We start from the raw sequence: 17,395 nt of genomic DNA, 5'->3' as shown, positions 1-17,395 counted from the left end.
TAAACACGCTTTACTTTATTTATTTATTTATTATATTCATATTGTAAAAATGTTTGATAGTGGAGAATCTTGATCATTTAGGAAACTGTACAAGTTCTTCTAATTCTATATCTGCATTTTACATTTTTTTTGTTATGCTCTTTTTTTATATGAAGTTTTCACCTTCCTGTAAAGTGTAAGTACTGTACTTTGAATGGGATTTCTCGGTTAGTGGGGATAATTAAGGAAAGAAAGAGTATTTAGTGGGCGAGCAGGGGCTAAGGCTGCGTACATTTGCCCCTCCCAGACCCTGCAGTAGTGGGAGCCTTGTGCACTTGCTCTTACCATCTCCATTTTGTGGGTGCCAGATTCCCTCTATCTTTGTCAGACACCAAAACTTGTACCGATCTCCCTACCCGGACTATTAACACCTTAGAGCTAAGGTTGAGCTGCAGAAGTCTCTACTTTCACGTTAGAAATTTACTGTTCACTGCTACTATTCTCATGTTTATTGTCATTTCATTTGTTCATACTTCATAATTAACTGTTGAAGTTTGTAGTTCTTTCATGGTTCAAGTTTCTTAATTTTAAGGCTTCACTTGGTTTTTTCTTCTGTTTTTGTTTCTTTACAGGCTTCAGTGGCTTTAGAATTATGCTGTAGAGCATCATGGATTTGTGTTTCTCTCCTCTGCAAGACATTTAGGGACAAGTCAGAGGGGATTCAAGAGGAACCATCTGAAGATTCTATTATAGAGTTTGTTGCTGAGACATGTAGAAAAAACGCATTTCTTCTGGATGTTCTCCATCAATGTGGAAGCCCTGATGTAGACACAAGCATTGTAAATAGCCTTTTGAATTGGTGCACTGTTGGAAACTATCTTGAAAGGTTGAGTGGTCCCACACCTTTGGTGAAACAATGGGTTAAGGTATCATCTGAAATGTGCTCGATTTTGTTAGATATTTTTTTTTATCCACTACTAATTTTATTTCGTTGCTCCAGATTAAGTGCAAAGAATTTAGGGGAGCCGATGTGGAAGATAATGCTCCTACTTTATATTCTTTGCTGTTAAAGACTTGTCCAACATGGTCAAAAAAGACAACTGGCATCATTTTAGAGCAGGTCTGTGTCTTTTGTGCTGTTAATTTCTATATCTAGTGATTATTCTGGTGCTTCCTTCCTTCTTTCTGTGGGGTTTCCCTGTTATAATAACTGCATTGTGTTTAACTTTTAAATTTTGAATTGTATGAAGGAGCTTTTTATGTATGAAGAAATGAATTCCAGTTATCCGAAACTATGCCAGAAAATGCAACTGAAAATTATGGATATTCTTCTCTTTGATGTTTATATAACAAAGGACGATTTCTTAGAGAAATCAAGGGTCCTTATTTGGAAAGGAAGAGTATTAAGGGCTTGTGAGAGTGAAGACCTTCAAATTTGTATTCAGTGTTTTTCGGAGGCTATTTATATACTTGTGAGCCATTTCCTCATCACTTCGATTTACTTTATTTTATGGTAGTTCAAAAGAATGCTACTTGATCCTTGACCTATTTGGAGATGATTTTGCATTTATTATGAAGTTCATTGAAACAGGACGAAGTATTTTCTAATTCTTCTGTCAACAGTGCTTTGACATGCCATCAATTAGCACTTGCACATTGTTTGCGGGCACTTTGTACCCAGGAGGCTGAGCCAAACTCAGAGGTGATATTGCTCTAGGGCCTGTAGTTAGAAATAAATTACATGCATTTAAATGTTCTCTGTGCTTTCTTACCGTCATTGATGACACTTGCCTGTTGTATTTCTATAGGTAATCTTGCATGATATTCATCATGCACTAGAGCTATGGTCGAATATAGTCATTCCAAGGCATTGTTCTGCAGATGAGCTCTGTGAGTTGGTGACTAAAAATGCAATGCCATTAATATATCAAGTTTCTGATTTGTTATCACTGAAGGTTAGTTTCATTATTGACAACTAGAAGTAGTAGATTCCGTGCAGTATATGGCTCAAGGATAATTTTTAATATTGTCAATTTTGAAATCTGATCATGGTTTATCTTCCCTCATTGTGCAATGCCAGGGTCACATGCATTTCCATTATGAAATTTACAAGCTCATCATCATACTACTAAAGCGAAAAAATGTTCCTCTTGAAAAGAGTGTAGCAATGCTATGGGCAGATAGAAGACTGACCCACGCCCTTTGTGTTTCACCAGTTGATGAAGACTTCATATTGAAATTCTCAGAACATTTTGGTGTTAATTCCTACTCTGTTGGTTTCTGGGTTAATTGTTTAAAGGATTCAGAGCCACTACTGGTTGGATTTCGGCAGAAGTTCTCACTTTCTCATTCCATTTTCCCTCAAGAAAATCATCCTGAAAATTCTTTGGGTTCTGATATCAACATTAATGAAGTAAAAAAGGCTGCAATGGATCTCTTGTCAAGTGTAAGATCTCTTGAAATATCACATTCCTGATAATCGTTTTTCGTTTATGCTAAACCATGGCAATCATAGTGTTAACCCTGTTTTGTTTCCCTCCCTCTTTCTGATAGATTCCAGTGTGCAGTCGTTCCAGTTTTCTTGCTGGGCATCTTTACTATGATTTATGTGAAAAATTCATTTCAAATGGGCAACTACTTGAGGTAATTTGTGCTATGTATGTCTTTCTATTATTATCATTCTTTACCTTTGGACCAGAGTTTCCTGATCAAGTTGTTTGGGTTTTTGCGTGTCCTTTTTTCTTTTCTAGAGAGCTTCAGATAAACCCTTTACCATGACTAATTGTATGTTTGTTAATGTCTGAGTAAAATCCACCATAAATTGATTCTAAACTAACAAAAATACAACATATTGTTGAACTAATTAAAGATTTTACTTCAGAGAACTGTTTGAAGTGTATCATATTGTCTGTTTTCTACTGGCATCCTTTGCAAAGGAAAGGAAAACCAGCTTATGCTCAGTGTTGTTATCACTAAATGATATAATTCAAATGAGACAGGACAAACTCCTAACCACAAAAAATGTTGGTGATTCTCTCTGTGCTGGAGCATATGCCCGTTCATGGGTATGTCCAAGTCCAACCAGTCACGAATAATGTTGAAGTCTCCATTTCCAATACTCTAAACAAAAATATCAGGTGTTCTTTACCAATAATAACTAATGGTGTTAAGCTGATTTGTGAAATGAGCTTCTTTAACAAACCATTGGATGACCAACTTTAATTGTGTTGGATCCTCTTATGAATAAGATGATTCTAACAAAGCTTGATCTCAAAAACCAAAACCTGTGAAGAAAAAAAAAACAGAAGAGAAGACGAAAGAGAAGAGCATGATGGAGATGGAGAAGAGAGAGTGTAGAGAGATTTAAAATTAGGGAAAGGCTTGGATGATTTGAGTCACCCCAAGCACCTCTTTATTTATAAGAGTAATAAAAGAATAAACATATGTACATGAGCAATGTGGGACTAAACCACATACAAACAACTAAATAAATAAAGAGAAAAAAAGTCCAGAATACCCCCCACGGTATTCTGGTCCATATCTAACACTCCCCCTCAAGTTGGAGCATATATATCATGCATGCCCAACTTGACTAAGATAGGATGAAACAGCTTGCTATTCAGCCCCTTAGTGAACACATCAGCAAGTTGATCAGTAGACTTCACAAAGGGAACACAAATGAGGCCAGCTTCAAGCTTCTCCTTGATGAAATGTCTGTCAACCTCCACATGCTTAGTGCGATCATGTTGGACAGGGTTATAAGCAATGTTAATGGCAGCTTTATTGTGACCATCATTGGAAGATGGACAACACCACCAATATCTTGTAATAATCCTCTAAGCCATAGAAGTTCACAAATGCCTTGGGCCATCGCACGAAACTCGGCTTCAACACTGGACCTTGCCACAACATTCTGATTTTTGCTACGCCAGGTGACAAGGTTCCCACCCACAAAGGAGCAATAGCCAGAGATAGATTTTCTGTCAGGAGACCCCGCCCAATCAGCATCAGTATAAGCTTCAACCTTGAGGTGACCATTGGAAGACAAGAGAATTCCCTTTCCTGGAGCAGACTTCAAATACCTCAAAATACGACGGACTGCATCCATATGAAAGGAATAGGGATCATGCATGAATTGGCTCACCATACTTACAGTAACTGCTATGTCAGGTTTGGTGTGAGAAAGATAGATTAGTTTGCCCACTAACCGCTAATAACCACCTTTGTCAACAGGTTCACCCTCTTTCTCCCTAAGTTTTGTAGTGGTCTCTATAGGAGTATCTGAAGGATGACAACCTAGCAGCCCTGTCTCAGTCAATAGATCCAGGACATATTTTCTTTGAGAAAGAAAGATTCCCTTTGAAGAGCGAGCAACTTCTATCCCTAGAAAATATTTGAGAGAACCTAGATCTTTGACCTCAAACTCACGGCCAAGGAGAGGCTTCAAATCCCTGATAGCAGCATTATCATTGCCAGTCACCACGATATCATCCACATAGACTATGAGTAGAGTAACCTTGTCACCAACTCGTCTGATGAACAAAGTGTGATCAGCATTGCTCTGCTTATAACCTACTGAAATCATAGCCTTATGAAATCTGCCGAACCAGGCCCTAGGTGATTGCTTCAACCCATATAGAGCACGTTTCAACTTACAGACTTTGCCCCTAGTCCTGTCATCAGAGAAGCCTGGTGGAATGTCCATATATACCTCCTCCTCAAGCTCCCCATGGAGAAAGGCATTCTTTACATCTAACTGCTGAAAGATCCCACCCAAGATTTGCAGCACAAGATAATAACACCCTGATAGTGTTGAGCTTTGCCATTGGTGCAAAGGTCTCCTAGTAGTCCACTCCATAAGTTTGAGTAAACCCCTTTGCAACCAGACGTGCCTTATACCGATCCACTGACCCATCAGCCTTCTGTTTTACCACAAAGACCCATTTACATCCCACTGGTTTTTTCCCTGGAGGAAGTGCCACAAGATCCCACGTGTTATTTTTGTGTAGTGCTCTCATTTCTTCCAACATTGCAGCCTTCCACTTTCCATCTGTATATGCTTCCTGCCAATTTTTAGGAATAGAGACAGAAGAAAGAGAGGATACAAAAGCACGGAAAGAAGGAGAAAGAGAACTATATGAAACAAAGCGAGATATGGGATGTAAATTGCAAGTCCTAGTACCTTTGCGATGAGCAATAGGTAGGTCGGAAGGAGAGGGATTACCAGGAGATGAAGGATCCGGGTCTGGAGCCGGCAATTGGATGGGTACTGGTGCTACAGTGGTTTGCGACTGCCCTCTGTTGGATCTGCCCCTTGTATAGGTGATGATGTTGGAGTTATCGTCGATTCTCTTCTGAAATTCACCAATAGTCCTCTGGATTGGAGTCAGCTCCCCCTGGATAGGAACATTAACAACACTATTTTCTATGGTCTCCCCCTATAAAGGATTCCCATCAGGTGAGGGAGGAACAATTGAAGGAAGTTGGACATCCAAAGTAGGCTGGGCAGCAGCCGTGGGTGGTGGTAAAGTAGGCTGGACAGCAGCCTGAGGAACCTCTGGTAGAGGAATCTCAAAAGGCACATCTTCACTAGAGCTCTCCCCCTGAAGAGGTGGCGAAGAATAGTAAGAAAGGGACTCATGGAAAATAACATCCATACTAACCATGGTTCGGCGGGAAGGGGGATGGTAACACTTGTAACCTTTCTGGGTCGGAGGATAACCCAAGAAAATACAACGAAGTCCCCGAGGTTCCAGTTTGCCAGGAGATCTAGTATCCCTAGCATAACATACACAACCAAAGACCTTGGGTGGCACAATAAAGGAGGAATTTCCCATTAAAACATTAGAGGGGCTACGAGAGTTAATAACCCTAGAGGGCAGCCTATTGATGAGATAGGCGGCAGTGAGTACCGCATCCCCCCAATATTGAGATGGGACATTCCTCGCAAACATCAAAGCCCTGGCCATCTCTAGCAAGTGGCGATTTTTCCTTTTTGCCACACCATTCTGGGCAGGGGTATCAACACAACTAGTTTGATGAAGGATGCCATGGTCAGCCAAATATTTTTGAAATTGTGACTCAGTATACTCTGTTCCATTATCACTTCTCAATACTTTGAGAGTAGCCTGGAACTGAGTTTGAATCATCTTATGAAAATGCTGAAAACAAGAAAAAACTTGATTTTTGGTATGCAAAAGATATACCCATGTATGCCTAGAATGACAATCAATTAAAGAAACAAACCATCGGTGGCCAGAAATAGAAGGTTTACGACTAGGGCCCCAAACATCAGAATGCGCCAAATTAAAACAAAAAGAATTCCTTTTATTAGAAACTGGATAATTTGAACGTGTTTGTTTGGCCAGAACACAAGCCTCACAAAAAAAGTCATCCTTAGTACGAAGGGTGACCAGACTAGGAAATAAATGAGCTAAGATTCCTAAAGGGGGGTGACCTAACCTAGAGTGCCATTGGTAGAGTTCAGAAGAGACCATGGAGTTTTGGTGTAGTGGAGAATGTAATGGTGGTGGAGAGAAGCGACCGTCATCAAGCAGATACAGCCCACCGTGCACTTTACCCACTCCAATCGTCTTCCCAGACTCCAGATCCTGAAACACACAATGAGAAGGAAAAAAAGTGACTTTGCAGTTAAGATCACGAGTAATACTACTAATGGAAAGAAGGTTAGTAGTAAAATTAGGAATGTGCAAAACAGAAGTCAAGGGAAGAGAGGAAGTGCAGTTGATGATTCCCTTTCCCGATATGGAAGAAAGAGAACCATCAGCCACTTTGACCTTATCTTTCCCAGAAGTGGGAGAGTATTTATGAAACAAGCTAGAGGAACCAGTCATATGATCTGTAGCTCCAGAATCTATGATCCAAGGATGGGAAGCTACAGAGGCACAATGACCTCCAAATGGAATACTTGACCGGGTAAAGTGTGAACCTAAAGGAGCAGAAGAATTGGCAGTAGCTGATGTAGTAGAGGCAGCGGCAGCGGAAGACTTTAGCATACGTAGGAGTGCCTGTAGATCCTCTTGGGATAGACCAGGGTTAGTAGCAGGGGCTGCAGTAATACTCTCAGTCTGATGGGCCTTGGTCTTTGTCTTATTCTTGGTCTTGGCAGCCTGTTTTGCTTCAAAATCAGCTTGTTTCCCATGAAGTTTCCAGCACTTCTCTTTGGTGTGATAGGGTTTGTGACAGTGCTCACAAACAACATTCCCTGTAGCAGAATCACCAAGAGAGCAGTGCCACAAGGAGCAGGAGTGGCAGGGGCAGCAGCCTTGAGAGCTGATCAGTCTGTAATAGGAGGGTGCAACATAGCAGCCCTCCGGTTCTCCTCAGAAGACACCAATGCATATGATTGTTCAAGTGTGGGAAAAGGCTTACGGCCCAACACCTGAACACGGATCTGATCATACTCCACATTCAAACTAGTCAAAAAGTCATAGACTCTGATCTTATCCACGTGCTTCTTATAGGAAGCAATATCAGCCACTGTAGTAGGGTGAAAGCCTGAGAAATGGTCCAACTGTTGCCACAGACTGCGGAGAGTAGCATAGTATTTTAACACTGAAAGTTCTCCCTGAGTGGTGTGAAGGACCTTCTTCCGGATTTCATATACTTGGGCATCATTGCCAAGCTGCCCATATGTTTCCTTGCATGCAGCCCAAATTTGAGAGGCAGTGTCCAGAAGAAGAAAGTTATGTTGTAAATCTGAAGTCATAGAGCCTATCAGATAAGACATCAGAACACCAGTATTGGCAAGCCACTTTTCCTGAGCAGGCCCTTGTTCAATAGGCATAACACAAGTGCCATTAATATGACTGGTGAGACCACAGCCTGCAATAGCAAAAGAGGCAAATCTAGACCATAGAAGATAATTCGAGCCATCCAGTTTAATAGGATTTGGTGGGAAGCTGTGGTACTCTATCTTGCTGTGACCATCATGAAGTGATTGGTCTGAAGTGGCTGAAGAAGTGATCGAATCACTCATACTAGAAGCAAATTAATCCAAAACTATCCTCAAATTAAAGGCTGAATCACCTCTCCAAAAAATCAGAACCAGCAGCACAAGAAGAACCCTATATCGATATTTGCAAGGTTCTGGAAAAAAACCCTGAATTATGGAAATCGATGAAGGGACAAGAGAGGGATAAAACTGCAGGTAAATAGCAGCAACTGAAGTCGATTGACCTTGTATAATGGAGAAAATAACCTGCAGAAATATAGGTCCAATAGGCAGCAGCAGCCCCCAAGATCGATGGATGTCAGGGTTTTGAAAAAACACCTGTGATGGTATATCGATCTTAGAGAGGTCTTCAAAACTGAACTGTGAAGGCCCAAATTGCAATCGAGTGTGTCTTTGTTAGTGTAGAAGCAACCCTGCAGAAGTAGAGCCAAAGTGTAGCAGCAATAAGCAGCCCCACACCCAAAGTCGACAATTGTCAGGGTTTTGGAAAAAACCCTGAAGATGGAGATCGATTGGGAGTGGAGGTCTTCATTGAAGGAGGATATATATGCTGAATAGATGCTGGAAAGGGTGCTGAAGAAGCTCCAATAAGGGAAGAACAGCCTGCAATAATGGTAGGGACTGATCTTCTAAAAAAACTTGAAGACTTCAAAATCGCAGGTATAGTCCAGCAGCTATCGAGCAGGAATTGATCATGGAGAAAACATAAAAAAGAGGTTGGGAGGGGCAGCACCTAAGTCATACGACCACCTCTTGTAGTGCTGCCCTTAAGAAAAAAAGGGAGAACAAAGGAGAAACAAGGAGGGAGAAGAAGGGAAAAACAATGGAGGAGAGAAGGAGAAAAAAAATCGATGGGGTTGGTCCCTAATTCGAAATCAGCTTTGATACCATGTAGAGAGATTTAAAATTAGAGAAAGGCTTGGATGATTTGAGTCACCCCAAGCACCTCTTTATTTATAAGAGTAATAAAAGAATAAACATATGTACATGAGCAATGTGGGACTAAACCACATACAAACAACTAAATAAATACAGAGGAAAAAAGTCCAGAATACCCCCCACGGTATTCTGGCCCATATCTAACAGAGAGGGTGAACACGATAGGAATAGAATGGACAACCTCTATTGTGGACAGCCTCTCCCTTATATTAATGAAGCAATCAACTCATAGTAGGAAACCTACTAAGAGTCTAATGACAACCAAAGACTAAATAAAGTAAATATCAATGACTAACTTAGACTATGACTCAACTTAGACTTAACTTAGACTTAACTTAGACTTCTCCCACAGTCCCACTCTTGACTTAACACTAGCTCTCCTCCTTAAGGTACAATATTCAACCCTCTCCTTCAAGCTGGAGTATATATATCAAAAGGGTCCAGCTTGGAACAAGAATAGATATTAACATTAGAACCAGTCTTGAACATATATAGCATTTGTAGACGCCAGTGAGCATAGAGAGAACTTCATTCTGATAGCAATACCAACTCAAGCACACCAATCATTAGCATGGTTGAGAAAACTCTTCGTGTCTAATAAATCTAGACAGCAATGAACAAAATAAGTGGAAAAGAATACCAACCGCATCCAAAATATTATAACAGCAACATCAACATCAACATCATAGGTAGGGGTGTAAATGAATAGCCGAAATCTGTTTCCGTATCCGTATTCGTATCTGTTTAGCACTAGCCGAATCTGTCTGAAAACTAAACGGATGCGAATACGGATAGGCTATAGCTATCCGCAAAGCTATATTTACATGTAAACGGATAAAATATCCATTCCGTATCTGTGTTCATATCTGTTTAGCACTATCCGAATCCGTCTGAAAGCTAATCGGATGCGGATGCGGATATAGCACTATCCAAGCCGAAGCCGATCCGTTTACAGCCCTAATCATAGGCCCTTCTCTAACAAGGCAAGTAGTAATCCTCACAAGGAAGACATAAAATGCAGCATAGGTCGCTGTGAGCTGCTGGTAAAAATGCAATTTAGGTTACTGTGAACCATTGATAAAACCAAGGATCAAGAACTCAGGTTTCGACCTGGCTGAAATCGAGTTTTGGTCGAAACCAACCGAAACCAGGTCGAAACCTGGTACTTTCTCCCATACATGGGGAAACCTTGGTTTGCGGGGTTTTTGTCGAAACCAAGTCGAGATATGCCTTTCTCGGTCGAGATGAGGTATTATATAGGCCTGGTTCAAGGTGGTTCAACGGTCGAAACATGGTCGAAACTGGTCGAAACCACCGAACATGGTCAAAACCATGCACTTTTAAAAATCCACCTCCAACTTGTCTCGGAAACCTGCGAAACTGAGATATCTCGGTGGTTTTGACAGGTTTCGATTGAGTTCTTGATCCATGGATAAAAGTGCATTATAGGTTACTACGGATCATTGATAAATGTGCAGCATAGGCCATTGTGAACCACTGATAAAAGTATAATATAGGTTACTGTGGACCACTGATAACAACATAAGGTTGTTGAAAATCATTGATAACAACATAAGGTTGTTGAGAACCACATAACACAGCATAAGGTTGCTGGGAACCACAAGTAACAGTATAAGGTTGCTACAAACAAGTAACCATCTTCATAAGAAAATATGGAGTAGATGACACAAACAAGCAAACAATAATAACCTTTAGTTGATAACAATAACTATAATAATCTTTTCAAATACCAGATGATAACTCCAATGAACAGATGAGCACAGCTGATACTGTGCCTGATGACACAAGTACATAATTGTTTTTAAATATCAGATGATAACTCCAATATCCCCTTATGTGTAGCACTACTGATGTGGTTAAGATTGCCCAATTGGGTCAATCGGGGTTCACAAGACTTTATTTTCGCCCATTGTTGAGTTCTATGGACGTTGGGTTTTTTATTTTTGGCTTTATTGATGTAATGAGCCTATTGTATAAGCCCATGAAGTGGAGATGATGTTAGTACACAGGATTAGTAGTTAAGTTTAGTGTTTGAGTTAGATTAGGATACTTAATCCCTAGATAAAGTTTTGTTTTGAGTTTATTTACTTTATTGAGTGTATTAGAGTGATTAGGAGTCCTTTTATGAGTCAAATTAGAAATTTTAGAAGGTTTATATATATGTAATACATCCCCCATCAATTAGAAATGATTTGAGTAAAGAATTTGAGTTTTTTTTATAAGAGTTTTGGTCCTGTTGGGCAGTGCATACAGGATCGGTATCCCAAACCTGATTTCTTTCCTTCTCTTCTGTTCTCTTCTTCTCTCCTTCCTCCCAAGAAAATCGATCTCATCTTTCTTCCCTTAATAATGTAGTTGCTTCATTTGTCTCAGATCTGATCACAGATTTGATTATTGGACTTGCTTGCATCTGAGATCCAAATCTGGATTTTCAGACTGCATAACTGCACGTGGACAAATAATGTAGGGGAGAATACCAAAGTGTAACATGGCAGCAATTACCAGCATCACGAAAGATAGCAAATAAAATCCCGGATAGTCCGAATTCAAACAAATTTGAGCAAATAATCTCCAATAATAACAACAGCAAAATGGTGGTTTCGCAACGAAAGAACCGACATCTAATGTAAAATAAACAATGTGCAAAATCCACTTAAGAGTAGAAACATCACTCCATGCAAGTACCAATCTTCAAAAAATTGTAATCCCAAACTGATGTGATCTGAGGCCCACTAAAACAAGAAAGTGCAAATATACTAGAGCAATGGCAATTCTGTAAATTCTGGCCACACTAATGGGCTCACCCAAGCAAGAAAAGACTCGAATCAAGTGCTTAGATGCAAATAGTAAATATGAGGACGTCATGGTTTGAAAACTCGTCTTGACCAGGTCGAGATTCTCAAGATCTCGGTGAGATAATGCATTTTTTTGTGCGTGTTTGGAATGATGTTTCGGTGGGCATAGTTGGCTCCAAAACTTTAAGGGAAGCTTGTTTTAGGCTTAATAAACATATTTAAATCTTCAAATGAAAAAAAAAAACACCTAATTTGGTATTTTGATTTGCACCCTTGGTTGGCAGTAAAGGCCGAACCCTTAATGTAATATTGCCTATTCTACACATTGTTTGAATGTTATGAGACATAATTGGCAAGTAAACAAGTAAATTATGCAATAATATATGAAAACACATAATATTGAATAATTATTCAAGAAATAGTTAGAAGACTTATAGTTTCTACTACAAACCACAAGATGCAATGAAGTGTTCACAGTGCATATTACATTGACATCCAACCCAAGTACAATGAATAATACATAAGTCATAGACACCTTACTACCGTAGTCTTCCACATCTCAACTCCCAAGTCCCAACAATACACTACTTTGAGTACTAAGGAGGTCGAGATTCTCAAAATATTTGAGATTTCTTCGAGATTCTCGAAAATATTTAAAATTTCGGTCAAGTTATTCGAAATTGTGCATATTTTGTGTCTCGTATGTCATCTCGTCTCGAGAAGCTCGAGATTCTCGAGATATTTGAGATCTCGCCGAGATCTCACCGAGTTTTTGAACTATGGTGGAAGTTCATGAGAATAATGACAAAATTGTTACTAAACTGCAATTCACAATAAGGTGGTAGTACAACAATTTATTGGAAATTCAATATAAGCCAAAGTCAAAGTGTTGTAGATCACAAGTCCATATGTACCCCCAGGAACAAGTCCCAGCAAGATTGTGGGATCCAATAAGGTGGTAGTACCGCAATTTATTTAAAATTCAATATAAGCCAAAGTCAAAGTGTTGCAGATCACAAGTCCATATGTAACCGCAGGGACAAGTCCCAGCAAGATTGTGGGATCCGACTGTTGTGAGAGGCAGCCTGGTCTGATGATGTGGCAAGTTTCTATTGGTTCGATAGAGCATCACCTAACATATTTCAAAATCTCTCTAAGATCTCAGCGAGATCTCGAAAAACTCGACAAACTTGAGCTAGTCTAGACAACCATATGAAATAAAAAAATGCACAATTTCGAAAATCTCGACCGAGATTTCGGTACTTTCGAATATCTCGCCTAAATATCGGCAAACTGCAACAAAGCACTTTATAAAAGTGCACTAACTCGATTCTTATTTCGAGATTTCGAACTTTCTTGCTAGAGATGGTGCTGTTTTGGTTTGGAGAAGGGAAAAAACTTGGTTTCTTCACTTTTTGGCCACATCATCACTCCTTGCTACTGGGATCATTAGGCAGTCACTTATTGGGACTTGGGAGGCTTATGTATTATTGTTCAGTAAACTTGGTACATGGTAGTTTGTAGTTGGTACTTGGTAGTAAGGTGTCTATGACAGTATGAGTGTATGACTTATGTTATGTATTATTGACTTATTGTTCACTATAGTAAGTAATGTAGTTTGTAATAGAAACTTTAAGTCTTTAACTATTTCTTTTCAAGATTATGTGTCTTCATCCATTGTTGCATAATTTACTTGTTTTACTTTCAAACAATGTGTAGAATAGGCAATATTACATTAAGGGCTCGGCCTTTATTGCCAACCAAGGGTACAAATCCAAAACACCTAATTGGGTGTCCCACCCCTACCCAATTTGAAGCTTTAAATATATTTAGTAAGCCTAAAACAAGCTTCCCTTAAAGTTTCGGAACCAACTATGGCCATTTGCCCATTGAAACATAGTTTTGAAAAAAAAAAATGCACTGTCTTGCTGAGAACTCGAGATTTCGAAAAACTTGACCTGGTCGAGACGGCTGTTTGAGACGAGTTTTTGAACCTTGTCACCTAAGACAGCCACAGCTTAGAGAGAAGCATGAAGAAGATAAGAGATCACAGGGAGGTGTGATTGTGTTTCTTGGACTCCTCCCTCGGGTCTTCTTGAAGCCTGGGATGTTTTGCCCTCTATCCCTAAAAGGCCTACAGGGAGGTGTGATTGTGTTTCTTGGACTCCTCCCTCGGGTGTGTTTAAATCAAAAGATGCTTGGAACCTGGTTCAGATTAGAAGTGATCTAGCTCCATGGAGAAAGCTTGTCTGGTTCAAGGGCCACATTCCTCGGCATAGCTTCATTGTTTGGCGTGTCTTCACCAACTGACTCCCAATGCAGTCCTTCCTTTGCCACCGTCAGATCCCAGTTTCCCCGTCGTGTAGTCTTTGCTAGAACGCAACGGAAGATGCAGCCCACCTCTTCTTTGATTGCCCACTTTCCTCGGTTATTTGGATGGAATCCTAGGCAAATGCTGGCCTCGCAGTCGAAGAATATCTCCTTTTGTAGGGAATGGTTGTGGATTGATATGACTTTCTTGGGCTCTTCGTTATTTGACATTGTTGGTAAATTTGCTTTTTGTGCTACCATCAACCAGATTTGGATGGAGCGTAACATTAGGAAATGAACTTCCAACTCCAGGACGTTGGCTAGGTTTGGGACTCCATCTCCTTCGGCATCAAAGGAAAGCTTGCAAATGTAACTTCCCTTTGTATTGATTCCCCAAGGAACAAGCATATTGTTGTCTCCTGGCAGATGGCCCCTCTCTTCCCTCCAGCTGACCTCCTCCTCTGTTTGAGGATGTGTTAGCTTGTCTTTTGTTTCTCTCCCCCCCCGCCCCCTCCTTTTGGGGCCTCTGTTGTTTCTTTCTCTTTGGTAATATAATTCTTTATTCACCCAAAAAAAGATAAGAGACCAATGCAGAATTTTTTTTTGAAAAAAGAAGTTACTGTTCACGGGAACAGTGTGATTTGGGGGCTGCTATGGACAGCTGGTGTGAAGATTAGCTGCTGGATGTTGGTGGAATATTCTATTAGAAGCTGCTATTAACTTAGATTCTTAGTTATTAAGTCTAGGTATCTAGTAGTTTCTAATTTTGTTTCTTTCTTTCTAGTAGGTACTGTGGTTACTAGTTTCTAATTTTGTTCCTTGCATGTTAGCTGAACTATAAAACCTAGTTTCTATTTTTAAAGTTACTATTTCTTAAGTTTCTAATTTTGTAAGCTGACATATTCCATTAACTAGGCTGCCCCTCTTGTAATAGAAACAGATTTTGGAGAATAGAATTTTCAGGCCATGTTGCCAACGTTTATGGGAGAATATCCCTGTTTCAACAGCTGGAATAGCTGCGGGTGAGAGACCCAGGCTGAGAAAGCCATCCCCTACCCCCCTTCTTCTTATGCTTCTATGTTCTTCTTTCATATGTAAACATGAAAAATAAAAGTTTCAGTTATTCAATTTCTTCATTCTTATTGTGTTGATCCTGGCTTCCCTGGTTCGAGTTCGACTTTTGCATTACAAAGGAGGGGTAAAGTTGGTATGATAAAGAAATAAGGGCAAAAGGTAATTAACTTGAGAAGTAAGGGACTTTAATAGGCAACCCGTATGAGGGTTGTCTTCATCCTGCACAAACATCAGCAAGGTGTTTGGGGGGTGGGGTAACCAAGGTGACGGTGTGGAACGATGGAGCCAAAGGAGAGAACTCCAAGACCAATCGCTGCCTAGAGTATGGGATGTGACAACAAGAAGCGGTCAAAGAGACAACCGCGATAGTTGTCTTCAACCTTCGAAACACAGGACAATGGGAAGGAATCTGCAACAGCTATGAATTCTGAATCCAACTGACACTTAACAGCATGAAGAAAAGTAAAAGTTAGGAGAAGGAAATCTCATTAGCGATCAGCATGCGAACCTCCAATGAGGCACAAGTGCAGTAGGTCGTCGAAATCGAGATGCACACTCAACCCATAGACAGAATTCCTATAAAATCAGAAACTTGATAGAAGCAAATTCTGAAAGCTGTACTATACTACTATGATGACAAAGTGACCTTGGACTGCAATGGTGGAGACCTTGGAAACCCTTGAGGGGTTAAACTGGTAGCTGTGGAAATTCATTGGTGAGAAACAGAACCCTATATTTCGGATGTTAGAAAATGAGAAGAGACTGAACAGAGATTTGAAGGAGCAGCGAAGCTGAAAGCGATGTCTTTGGACGCATTTGCCCAACAGAATGTGATCTAGAACCAACATCCATGTGAAAAATCATGGCACAGAAAACAGTAGGGTACCATCAAAACCAAGGAACTAAAACTTGGAACTCGACCTGGTTTCGACCTTGGAAAAAACCGAGTTGACTCGAGATCTCGGTCGAGTTGGTGTAATTTTTTTTTTCAACTCGAAGGCTGGTTTTGGTGGGTTTTAGACCTAGTTTGGGTCTGAAACTTGGTATTCAGCCTACATTAGGCCATTTAAACACAATGACACTATCAGATTTTGCAAAAACAAAGTCCAAATAGGAGTTTCACTAAGTGGGAAACCAAGACAGACACTTATGCCAAAAACTAGGACAGACACATGACATATACTTATTTATGCTTAATATCAGTTAAGTAAATTTTTCATTGACTTAAGATATCATACTATATTAATTAAATGTAGAAACTCAAAAGTCATGGCAAATCTTTTCGTACCAAAAATACCCTTCAACAATATCAATAAGCCCAAAAAAATACCCTTCATTAATTACTTATTAATTATTAATTGTTATAATTTTCAGCTAAATTAAATTCTTCCTCCATTAATAAACCCCCCGCAATGTTACATTAATTATTCTTTCATAAAAATTAAGGGACCAATCGTTTCCCTATTTAGTTTTCTCATGTTTTTTCAGATAAATTCAATAAGAGATAATTATTATTAATTATTAATTAGAAATTAGAAATAAGAGATAATGTTTGTTTATATAAACAATTTTATTATTTAAGTAAAACATCTAAAATGTTGGGTGTTCATTTCGGTGATTTATACATGAAAAAAAGCAAACACATGCATTTGCACGTGCAACTTTACTAGTTATTCATAAATAAGCAAATACCCCCTATTTGAATCCCATAAAAATAGTTAAAGAATCAAATTCCAAAAGGAAAAAAAAGTCAACCCCCTAGTTTAAGAACAAAAACTGGATTTTCGGCAGTAGGTGCAATTTTGAACATTCTAATGCTGGGTTTTTTTCTCATATCTAAAAATTCATTAAATCTTAATATGGTAAAACATTGTTAAACCCCAAAATTGCGGTAAGATATTCATTTGTTTTGATGTCCAAAAAATATTTTCATTCAGAGAAACAGCCTCTCCTTAAAAAGTTGGGGTAAGGCTGCGTACATATGCCCCTCCCGAGACCATGCAGTTGTGGGAGCCTTGTGCACTAGGTACTCCCTCTTTTATGGAGCATAAAAGATGAAAATTCTTGTTTTGACTAAGCCTTGAGAAGAATGAGATTTGGAAAATCATGGTTTCCGAAGCATGAATCAGTGCTTCTTGTATGACAGAATATTCTAAGTTTAGTATCTCTTTATATTGTTTCAAAAAAGTTTGTGATAACTGAAACCACTACTATTCTTAGCATCATTAGTCAATATCCTGACCCTAGGTCACTTTTCACCTTATTCTTAGCAGCTTTGTATCTTTCTTTTGTGAGCAAGGTT

The 17,395-nt window shown here is 39.5% G+C and overlaps 1 protein-coding gene across 2 annotated transcripts in view; it reads left to right on the top strand.

Moving 5' to 3' along the window:
* The window catches only part of LOC122666187 (separase-like), a 77,520-nt gene that overhangs the window by 19,080 nt on the left and 41,045 nt on the right, over positions 1-17,395 (top strand). For both annotated transcript variants that reach the window (XM_043862328.1, XM_043862327.1), the window contains exons 8-14: positions 612-905; positions 980-1,099; positions 1,230-1,451; positions 1,571-1,681; positions 1,788-1,934; positions 2,060-2,425; positions 2,533-2,622. In XM_043862328.1, the coding sequence (XP_043718263.1) occupies positions 612-905; positions 980-1,099; positions 1,230-1,451; positions 1,571-1,681; positions 1,788-1,934; positions 2,060-2,425; positions 2,533-2,622 (1,350 nt within the window). The remainder of the gene's footprint in view (positions 1-611; positions 906-979; positions 1,100-1,229; positions 1,452-1,570; positions 1,682-1,787; positions 1,935-2,059; positions 2,426-2,532; positions 2,623-17,395) is intronic.

The sequence above is a fragment of the Telopea speciosissima genome, chromosome 6 (genome assembly GCF_018873765.1).
Source record: "Telopea speciosissima isolate NSW1024214 ecotype Mountain lineage chromosome 6, Tspe_v1, whole genome shotgun sequence".
Taxonomy (NCBI): Eukaryota; Viridiplantae; Streptophyta; class Magnoliopsida; order Proteales; family Proteaceae; genus Telopea; species Telopea speciosissima.
The sequence above is the reverse complement of the archived record's forward strand: the minus strand, read 5'-3'. Positions and strand labels throughout refer to the sequence as shown.